This window comes from Epargyreus clarus, unplaced genomic scaffold (assembly GCF_041222505.1).
Source record: "Epargyreus clarus isolate Ecla_fem2 unplaced genomic scaffold, WU_Ecla_fem_2.2 ptg000035l, whole genome shotgun sequence".
Taxonomy (NCBI): domain Eukaryota; kingdom Metazoa; phylum Arthropoda; class Insecta; order Lepidoptera; family Hesperiidae; genus Epargyreus; species Epargyreus clarus.
The window spans coordinates 8,203,297-8,214,716 of record NW_027332240.1 but is presented as its reverse complement, the minus strand read 5'-3'; the positions used below and the strand labels follow the sequence as shown (position 1 = coordinate 8,214,716).

At 36.4% G+C, this 11,420-nt stretch overlaps 1 protein-coding gene across 1 annotated transcript; it reads right to left on the bottom strand.

The window, feature by feature from the left end:
* Positions 1–2,482: 2,482 nt before the first annotated feature.
* Nsun2 (tRNA (cytosine(34)-C(5))-methyltransferase Nsun2) lies at positions 2,483–11,378 on the bottom strand. The gene is made up of 13 exons (XM_073091862.1): positions 11,178–11,378; positions 11,007–11,099; positions 10,285–10,496; positions 9,759–9,936; positions 9,110–9,194; positions 8,615–8,754; positions 8,268–8,401; positions 7,419–7,606; positions 6,457–6,601; positions 5,721–6,149; positions 4,751–4,917; positions 3,547–3,702; positions 2,483–2,743 (listed from the first exon to the last, which is right to left on the bottom strand). Exons 1-13 carry the CDS (start codon positions 11,352–11,354, stop codon positions 2,544–2,546), a joined length of 2,304 nt encoding a protein of 767 aa, XP_072947963.1. The 5' UTR covers positions 11,355–11,378; the 3' UTR covers positions 2,483–2,543.
* Positions 11,379–11,420: the final 42 nt, after the last annotated feature.

Here is an 11,420-nt window from a genome sequence, read left to right as displayed (position 1 = left end):
ACCTACCAATAAATCTGATAAAACAATTGAAATTGGATACCTAAGTATGTTTTAAGCAATGAGTTATCATTAAGGAATTTATAAGTAAATATTTTTACCCGTTCGACCAAACATCTATTTTTATATTTGTACCTAATAATATTATAATAAATATTTTCGTATTATGTGGGCACATATTTGTTAAACATTTTGTAATATACCTATAAATGCAAAAAATAAATTTTAAACTTGTTTTGTATATTTCTGCGTGACTGTACTTTTGACATTACACTGTAAAATTTATTTTATCTCGTGTTATAAGAAGTTGTTCTGTTATGCTATTTTATTTTATGTCATTTCATAAAATTGGCTCAAATTTCGTAAAGTATGTAAGGCAAAAAAAAGTATTATAGTAAATATTTGGACTGATTATAAGATGGAAACGCATAAAGTTTTTGATATTTTCCAATATTTCTACGTATTCGCGTCGAATTTTATAGCCGCTGGACATATTTAACACGTAAACTTACACCTTCTGACTATTTTCGCCAAATTCGTTCAGAGACATAAACCCTGACATAAAGTATGGCCAGTGATCATAAAATTTGGCGTAATCTATACTCATATTTACCCAGCTATATTTTGTTTATATAGCTAATCTATGTTTATATATTAGAACAATGTGTGGTTTCTTAAAAGATGCACTTTTCTGTCCGGCAACTCCGTTCGTGTTGATTATTTTGTTAAATAATATGTTATTTTGTCATAATTATTTTAATACAAACTATTATGTCTAGTCACTGTTATGTCCACAGACCTATATCTTATATTTAGATATAGGTCTGTGGTTATGTCAGTAGACAATATGCAAAAGGCTATTTTCCTTTGTGAGTGGCAATAGGTTTAACGCCTGTGCCATATTAACTTAATTCAATAAAGAATTTAATTCAGCGTATTTGTCTATTTTCCTCGCTCTGTTATTTATTTATAAATAAGAGCGAGTGGGAAAAATGCCGCCATATTGGATTAGAATCTTTATTTTAAGTTACTATATGTTTGGACTTTAAATTCTGCATTTACCTCTTAAAAACCCTTGCAAGTATAATGATGTATTAACAATACACATATATTTGATTTCCTTCTTACTAATAAGGTTATTAAAAGTTGTGCCTAAGTAGCTATGGGAAGATGATTAAAGTGGAGATGTAGCCCTTTTAAATATGGGGCCTTTCGCGGCAAAACTACTATTGAGGAAGCATAAAAGTAATTATAAGTATATTCCGCGTAAACTGCTAGTCCGCTCTGAATATAGAAATGAATCGCGTCGCCATAGCAAATTGTATGACTACACCTGCTCGCAACAACTTCCGAGCGGACTAGCAGTTTGGCTATAACTATACTTACCAATTTTTCTTAGAGTTAATTTGATACCAAATTTCTTTTATATTTTTTATTAAGAATATCCCGCAATCACCTAAACACAATAAGGCATTCGCCTCGATACTGCAGATTGAATTTAAAAATGGCGACCGTTGAGCACGGTTTGAAAATAAAAGGTCTAATAACAGTAAATAATGGTGATTGTATGCAATGATGTATGGACTTACCTATTGTGCGTTTATTTCTTAATTTAAATAAGATGAACTGTTGTTTAGATTAATTAATATTAATAATCGAAATGGGAGGGTGGAAATGTATTTGTTTCTGTTATTTTTTGTTTAATATTTTATTTTAATGTTAAATAATTTTGTTATTTATTTTAGTTTTAACCTCAATTCGTTACCAATTTCCATGCAACACTTTCAAATAGTACTTTATTGAAGAAAACATGTTTTTTTCAATATATAAAAAATGTACCTTCCAGTTTCCCCTCTAAATTATGTAACATAGGATTCAATTCATTATGTAAATTCTTTAACAGAGTATTGACTCTATTTGAGATTGTAAACTGAATTAAATTGCCTTTTCTTTTTAAATAACTCGTCATTAACATTGTGTTTATTACGGGTATATTTTAAGGCACTGTTTAATTTATTTTTATCCTGATGTGAAGGTAAGAAGGATTGTTATCGCCCGGTCTTCCGGCGAAGTGGAGTGAATAAAGGGTTTCTTAATTTATATTTGGTTTTATTTCGAACTCAATGACAACTACCGTCGAACTTGGGATGACCCTACTGTCTGGAGGCTCTAAAGAATATAAGACCCCACAATAGAGAAAATAACAGCAGTGTTAAACGCTGCTGTGTTCTGGTTTGAAAACTTAGTAATAAGGGATACACACTTTTCTAGCTTAGTCCTCAGTAGTAGCGGCGCATTTGTGGTCGACCTGAGGTAGTATTCCAACCCTATCTGGGTTTGATTACAAATGTTCATTATCGCAGTAGAAAATTACCATCAGAGGGACTGCATGCTCGTCTGCTACTCCTATATTATAATACATAGTATAATAACTATATAACAGAATGATATTTGTGTCAGGAAGGAAATAAAAACAACCGAAAAATTATAGTCAAATATAAAATTATATTTCTTAGTTTAAACTTTAGATACATTTTAAATGCACATTATGCACACGTAATATCCTCCTTTTCACCATCAGCACTGTTGAGGTCAATTTCGCTCATCCGTTCCGATGTCTCCTGGCTTTCAGGAGTCTTTACGTCAGTTTCAGGGATGTTTTGATCGTCTTCAGGCGATTTCGACTCGTCTGCTTCGTTCCCGTCATTGTCGGCACCATCGATATCCTTTTTGTATTTGTTTTTGTCTGAAATTTGAGGAATAATATTTTTATTGATGATTAATACTTAATAAAAAGATGGTTGTCTACTACAAAGTGAAAACTATAAGATATACATGGGATTTATACTTTTCTGAGGCATATCAGCTTAGTCTTCACTGGTAGGCGTATTTGTGGCCGACCTTAGGTATTCAAAATTATCAAATCTTATCTGTGGTCGATATAATATTAGATAGCACACGAGCTTGCAGTGCACTCGATGGTAAGTACCTACTACAATCCATGGACATCTGTAATCAACCTCAGATCGGAGCCCTACCCGAGATCGATCACAAGTGCGCTGCTATTCCTGAGAACTAAGCTGGAAGGCCTCGTAAAAGTGTCTCCCTTACCATTCAAACCACAACACAACATTGTTTAACACTGCTGTTATTAAACAGAAATAGGTGTGGCGGTGGTGCTGCTGGAGTTGAAACACAAAGTGTTCTATCGCCTTCCAAAATTATAGTAGGCGACGTACTATTTCTCTATTTATGTTATTATTTTTGATAGCGCAGAAGGTTTTAACGTATATTTCTTTTTAATACGTATATGTACATTGTTTTTCAATGACATTTCTTCCTTCAAGCGTCATTAAATTGTCATTAAATTTTCATCAGTTCTGGCTTTTTCTATTAATGTTCCTCTAATTCCACTAAACCCTACTTTTATGCATGCCTATTATCTATAATAATTATTGTAAATGTTGATGACAGTGGAAGAATATATTGCATTTTTGGAATCCCTCTTAAGTGTTAACACTCTATTATATTATAAAACTGTAGATATACCATATTTGCTATAATCAGCGCCCAGCATACGCAGGTAGTGCACAGTGTCGTGTGTGGAGGTGTAGGCACGGAGGGACCGTACCCCGCGCCAGCCCACCAGGATCAGCTCCAGGTTCGATTCCGGCTCGCGGTACTCCAGGATACAGCTGCCGGTTTCTGGTGGAAGTTATCATTAGCAAGTTAAGATAGGATCATAGGAAGTTAAGATAAAACTCAGAGGTAGTATGTATATATAGGGTGTATTTTTCAAATCCAAATCAATAAGGATTAGCGAAAAACGTTGAAAGACCTTACTTATAAATTCTAATTAGGCCCTGAAGGCTCATTTGAAAAATTCTTCTTTTATATCTTTAAATTGGCTTGAAATTTAGTTATTTACGCTGCAACTCCAAGTTTTGATCTTAGGTGTCCATTTAAAAAAAATGCACTAATTCGTATAGTTTTCGCCATCGAGGCCCATTTGAAATTTATCCAGTATTTATTAAATCTATCTAATACCTTTAAACATGTAATTCTTGTTTATACATAATCTGAATCTCGAAAACGGCTCCGAAGATTTTCATTAAATTTAATATGCAGGGGTATCAGACGCGATAAATACATCTCATTAGTTTCATTTTTAGAAAGCGTTGTTTTAAAAAAATCCGAGAAAATCTCGCTCATTCAGGTTCTGTTCTTGAAATTTTCAAGTGTTAAAAATTTCATTACTAAGAACTTTCTAAGTGTACGAAAGTATTATCTATATACAGGGTGAATTTTTCAAACGGGCCTTCGGGGCTAAATCCGAAACTATAAGGATCAAACGAGGTCATTTTGAAAAAAAAAAAACATCCTTTATATTATTCCACTATCTGATAGTGTCGCTTATAAGGATCAAATTCTGGGAAGTAATGTTATGTGACAAATTAAAGGAAAAGGAAAATTGTGAAGATTATAGCCAATAGCAGGGACATAAATTCGCACATTACTATATCATTCACCATATTATATATTCCACCTTTCTAGTACACTTAATTTATTTATTTAAAATTTATTGCATCACCTCTAAAAAGAAATGCACAAAAGGGCAAACATAATGCCTGATGGCATTCTCTACCAGTCAACCCTGGGTGGATGTAGAGAATTTGCAGCAGGTGTTACAAAGCAACAAAAGAAAAAAAAATCTTTTTACCTTACTTATCTCTTCGATAAAGGTAAAACTCACCTAAATTCTGCACCAACTCCTGAGTGTGTTCAGTGAAAACACTAAGATCTGGCGGGTTGCTGGGTTGGTCACTCTGCAGCACTATGACCAGGTCGTCCCGTAGTATCCCCACGCGGCGCTTCGGACCCACGAACTGGCTTATACTGGGCAGGCCTTCTTGGGATAACCTAAGACAGATATTATTTAAAGATTTTACAGATTTATTCATCATCATACACCAATATACATACAAGCAAACTAAATATCGTAAACAGCTGCTATAGTTATAAAAACTGTGTTGCAGCTATTTACGCCACCTTCAGACACAGGAGAAGTACATATATACTAGTAAAACATTTAATGACTACATGATTTTATACAATTCCATAACAATATAATCCTTATTAAACAAATATTAATATATGTATAAAGTTTGACTTTGTAGTTTGTATGCCATTACATCTACCACCACTTCACAAGGTGTTTCGTTATGGAGAAGAAGCGGCGAAAGAAACTCCATAACACGCATCTTTTTATGTCAATTAAAGCCACAAGCAACGATGTACATACCTAATAATTATGATAATTACTGCTATCTATGGACACCTGTAACCGACCCTTAAAGAGACAGGAGTCGTCAGTGTGGCTGATTAAAGGCGTTTTTCTGCCTTTGGGGTTAACGGGAATATTTTTTTTATTGTTGAGATAGTAAATGAGCATACAGACAATCACAGGTAAGTGGCTTTAGCCGCCCATGGATATCTGTAATCAACTCCAGATAAGATTGGATTCCTACCTGAGGTCGGCCGCTACCCCTGAGGACTAAGCTGAACCTTGGATAAGTATATCTCCCTTACCACAACTTTTGAACCTGAATACAGTAATGCGTAACACCACTAAAGGCAAAATAAGTGTAGCAGTGCCGCGGGAGTGAAACCAGAAAGGGTTCTAGTAGATTCAAAATACTTCAAATAGTTGTAGTAGTACTTACCTAAACGGACACGTCATATTCTTATTATCGCATCTCACAAACGTCTTAACACCAGTATTGATAATCTTGACAAGACCCTCATTCCTCTGCACGAAATCTTTCACAGCCGGCGACACGAAGTATATATTCTTCTTTTTCCCAACATGGCATCTAGTTAGAAGGCATGCAGGATCGAAATCTGAACTCAAATCGTAATACTCTTTGATAGAAGGAAACACATCTTCTGTTTCACCCGAGAAGAAGACATAGGGATCTTCTTTGTAACCCATTCGCCTGCGCTTCTTCGGCGGTTCCTTCTGTTCTGGTTTCTTCTCTTCTGCGCTGTTTTCCACGCGTTCTTCTTTCTTCTCCCACGGGAACATCTCGGTCTTCTCGAAGACCGCCACGAAGAATCCGCCCGTGTCTTGATGGTGTGGCAAGATTCGGATACTGGAAATTTGAAACTTAATTAATTTATTTATTTATTTATAAATATTAATTATTAATATTCGTTAACATTGAATTATATTCTAGCCAACTAGATGTAACATATAGTCTTCACAACTCTGAAGACCTATTTTTAAAAGTAGGAGAAACAAAATGATTTGACTGGGTTTTTACCATTTCAATGAAAGGTGGAAAAATAACTGCTGGTTTACATATGAATTTTTAACACTTATCAAGAACATAACAATACATGATTTTATTTTTTTCTTTACTTTATCTACTAATTTACCTAACACACTATAATACAAACCACTTATCCAAATGATATTTGTCCATATCTTCCGGCTTCGGCGGGAACATCTGCGGCCGGATCACCGTGTGCCATTTCTCCGGCACGTCCGCGAATTTCTCGTAGAAAACCAAGTCCTTGGATGCCGGCCGCCAGTATGTCATACCTGAAATCAGTGTAGAGCGTAGTTAACTACAATCTGTAATCTGGTTACTAACTACGATTAAAAGTAGTTAACTACATGTAGTTATGATTACATTGTTGCTAACTACTTTTAAACACAACACTGCCTGAAATTATATAGAAAAGGTTCCTTAATGCATTGATTGTGGTGCATTGACAGTGCAGAAAAGTTATAGCTGGGCTTATAGCTTTTCTGCCTAATAATAATTTGGTGTAAAGGTTTTGGCCTAAGTTTTGGTGTAAAGTGCGCATTGGTAGACTGCAGATATGTTTGAGAACTTTTTTTCATTTTATATAATATAGGAGTAGCACACGAGCATGCATTCCACCTGATGGTAGGTGGCTACTGCCGGCAACGGACATATGTAATGAACCCCAGATAGAATTAGATATTCCTACCTGAGGTCGACCACAGATGTGCCGCTACCCCTGAGGACTAAGCTGGAACGCCTCGGAAAAGTCTGATAATACACATAGATCTTTGGTTGTGATAGGATTTGTATCTATTAATAGTTGCAATACTTTTTAATTGATGCCTTTTTTCCTAAAATATTTAGTGGCAAATCAACAACAATAATCATATATGTATAAGGGAGGGAAATGATAGTCCATCTATAAAATCAATATCAGCCTATTGCCCATTTCTAAAGCTTTATTTCTTGGGACACCCTGTCGAAATCACTCACCCTACACCTAATTTCACACTTCTTACCTTATATCTAATTTAACCTCAATAATTTATTTTAAAATTTAACACACTGTACATATCACATAAGACCAACATAATTATAACAACTCACCCTTCTGAAACTTAAGCCCGGGTAGCATATGAGAGACATCCACGAGCTTCACAGCGTCACCAAAGTGCTCCAGCAGTCGGTGCACGACGGCCTCGTTCTCTATCGGGTTGAAGGAGCAGGTGGAGTAGACCAGGCGGCCACCGATCTCCAGGAGTTCGCAGCCACGACGAAGGATGCGGTACTGGACCCTAAGGAAATAGATTTAGAGTTTTAGAGATGGTAGAATCACTTGTGAACAGACTCCAGACCCAGATCCTATTTTTGAAAACTTAACAGGATTTGATGAGTAAGAGACATTTAGATTTTTTAACTTGAGGTGTTTCAAATTAATCCTCAGGCGTAGCAATTTATGCAGGGGCTGACCTCTAGTCGAAGTCTTTATCTTATCTATGATTAAAGATGTGCATAGGTAACAGTAACCACATACAATCAAATGGGTTGCACACTCTTTTGGATTTTTTTTCAAAACCCCTCTCATTATGAGAGGAGACTTGTGCCCAGCATTGGTTGTCTCAATGGGTTGAAGACTATTAAAGATGCTGAATATACCGGCTTGTGTTTGGGGACGCCCTTTTATATTCATTTTTGTATACATTATACATTCTTTGTAAAAAAAATCAAATGTCTCTCTATTACACTTCAAGAGATAGAGCCCTGTAACAGACATTGGTTTAGTAATAGGGTTCCGTTTATGCCCTTTGGGTACGGAACCCAAAAAAGTTGCATAAAATTTTAACAAAGACTGTCTGTGATTCAAACCAGGACCTAGTGGTAAATCCAGATATATAAGTAACTATGCTATCTTACTTAAGATTTTATCAAAATATAGTAAAAAAAATAATTACTTACCCATGTAAATTATTCCCATTATTAGTTGACCACTTCATCCAGATATCCGGATTCTTCCTCAGGGTCCCGTCGCCCGAGCACGGCACGTCGCACAGTACCCTGTCGAACTTGAGCGGCTTCGTTGACTCTGGATTCTGTAAGTGCCAATATATTCATTTGTAAATTTACATTTCATGCATATGCACTTGGCCAGCGTGGTGGACTATGGCCTAATCCTTCTCTTTTTGGGAGGGGACCCGTACCTAGCAGTGGGACAATAATGGGTTGATGGCATGAAATGGCTAAAAGTCTAACCTTAGCCTTTCTAATGACCGTTTTATAAAACAACATCTCATCATACATCATACCTGTTCATCGGTCATGAGCAGCGAGGGCATGACAGCGGAGTCGTGGTTGGAGATGATGATGCAGGGAGAGTTGAGCCGCTTGGCCTGATGCACTAGCATGTAGCACCGGGAGTTGGCCACGTCGTTAGCTAGTACGAAACCTGAGAAGAACATGAGACATGAAGATGGACATTTTTTTTAAAATATAGGAGTAGCAGACAAGCATGCTTTCCACCTGATGGTAATTGCTTACTGCCGTCGATGGGCATCTGTTATCAACTACAGATACGATAAGAGATCTACTCGAGGTCGGCCACAGGCGCCGCTACCCCTGAGGTATAAGCTGGAATGCCTCGGAAAAGTATGTCTCCCTTACCACACCCTTCGAACCATACCACAGCAGCGCTTGACATTGCTGTTATAAGACAGAAATAGCTGATGCTGTGGTGCCGCTGGAGTCGAACCACAGACGGTTCTACCACCTTCAAAAGTAAGTCTATTTCAAATTTTGCTTACCAGTAGGCATTTTTTTCTCATCAGCATGCAGAAACTCTAACAGCTGAGCTGTTTTCGATCCTGGAGCTGCACACATATCGAAAACCTGATAAAAGATAACTAGATATAGAAAGATAAATATTAGGAATACTTTTTTACTCATATCATAGATATCGAGGATGATATGTCGGGTGTTATAAAAACACAAAAAGAAAAAATACTTGAACAATTGAGCGGGATTATGTGTTTGCTTAATTGCTAAAATGAGGATCACTGAGCTACAATCTTCGTAGCTCAGTGATCCTCATTTTTCACTGATCATATACTAAGAAGTTATTTAACTATAGATATCACATAAGCTTGAAGATTATTACAAAATTCCCTTTCTCAGATTATATATTTTTGCAATTTGATATAACATTTTTAATCGCAATAATGCATGAAAAGGCTAACTTTATTTTCCACTTCCGGTCACCCTTTTAGCCATGATACAGCTTATATAAACAATTAATAGATGAACATTGCAAATAAAAAAAAAACTCTGGGGTTCTTCCAGAAGGGTCCAAAAAGAGCTCTCCTTCATAGCTGGCAATGCATTGTCTACTCTTCTGATGATGCCAGGTACCCTGTCTGCCTTATCATTAGGTATACCCATAAAAAAAAACTATACCTTATGATGTGGTTCAACATTGAGCACCACTGGTGGTATCATAGACACCGCTTCTTGCCTGGAGACCCCACCGGCCGCAGTTTCAGCCATCAGGAAGTTGTGGAGCCGGTACAGAGCCTCGTTACGGCGGATATCCATGCGAGAGAAGCGGAGCTGCCATGCGAGACCTCCTGGATACCTGGGTTATAAGAAAAACTTAAGTACATATATTTTGACAAACTGGTGAAATGTTAGCCGGTAAAATGGATAGTAAATTCCGTAAAAAATACCCATCTAATAACAGAAGTGTTATGTGCTTGTAAAAGTGTGTTCTGGTTTTAAAAAAGTGATGAGGAAGACACATTTTCAAATACAAATATTTTTAGTACAGGTAAGGTTTTTAAGATGAGTTTTTTAGACTTTTACCATATTCTGCAGTTCAAGTATATTAGCACCAATGCCACATTTATGTCTTACTTTACTATTGCCCCCTAAAATACTCATATATACAAATAAATAAATTTATTAAATAAATGAAATGTAATACCATGGCAAGTTTATAGGCTTGATCTCCTCCCCCTCGCTGCCGTCCACCTTCAGCTTGGCATTAAGAATCCCAGAGAAGTATTCACTCTTCACAATCCTCAGCAAGTTGTCTGCTTCTCCCTTAGAGCCAGTGATCCGGAATGCTGTTGGTAAGTTCTCTTTGAGGCTTGCCATGAATTCCGGCCATTCTTCCTCTGGACAGATCTTTTGGGCCTGAAAATTTATACATGATTAGCTTTTACCTCTGGCTTTGCTTGTGGTTCGAGGTTTTCTGTTCATCCGGAATGGTGTTTTTTGAGAGAAAAGATACCTTAGTCCTTTTCTGAACCCCAGACGTGTACAAAATTTAATGACAATCAATTAAGTAGTTACAGTGTAAAAAGACAAGTCAGCTACTTTATGACTTTAAACTATAAATATAACATTAACATGATAGTCAATATTATTAATAAATCAACTGTATCACTTCAATTTATGTATACTATAGTATAGTTCGCGCCAAACTGCTAGTCCGCTCTGAAGTTGTTGGGAGCAGGTGTAGTCATACAATTAGCTATGGCGACGCGATTCACTTTTATATTCAAGGCGGACTAGCAGTTCTACGCGGATTATACACAAGTTCAACTTCAAAAGTGTCTCGAGTTGCTTCTTTCAATGGTTACCGATGGCGGCTTGACTTTGCCGGGCATTACCACGACCCTTCATTTAACCTAAAAGTCTTACCTTGTAATATGTTTCAAAATCTGCATTTTCCCTTACAATATCCACGTAGCAATTACGCCTATCAGGCTCAGGCTTTGCTTCAGGATTTAATGCCTAAAATACAACACAATAAATTAAAATTCTAATCATAATTACAGTCAAGTTACCAAATTTATAACTTAAAAAAAGAACCTTTGCTTTTCTTTCCCGCTTTCTTTCAGCGAATCTATTCACACGATCATTCCGACCCATCCTTCTAATATATTCTCCAAGTGATACAAATCTTTTCTGTGTTGTATTAATCAAAAAACATTCAACAACTTTGGTAAAATGACAATAACTCGGCGTTATCGACGTACGTGATATCATGACATGATGACAACAACAGTGACAGAAAATATAAAATAAATCCTCATGCAAAAAATCAAAGATAGG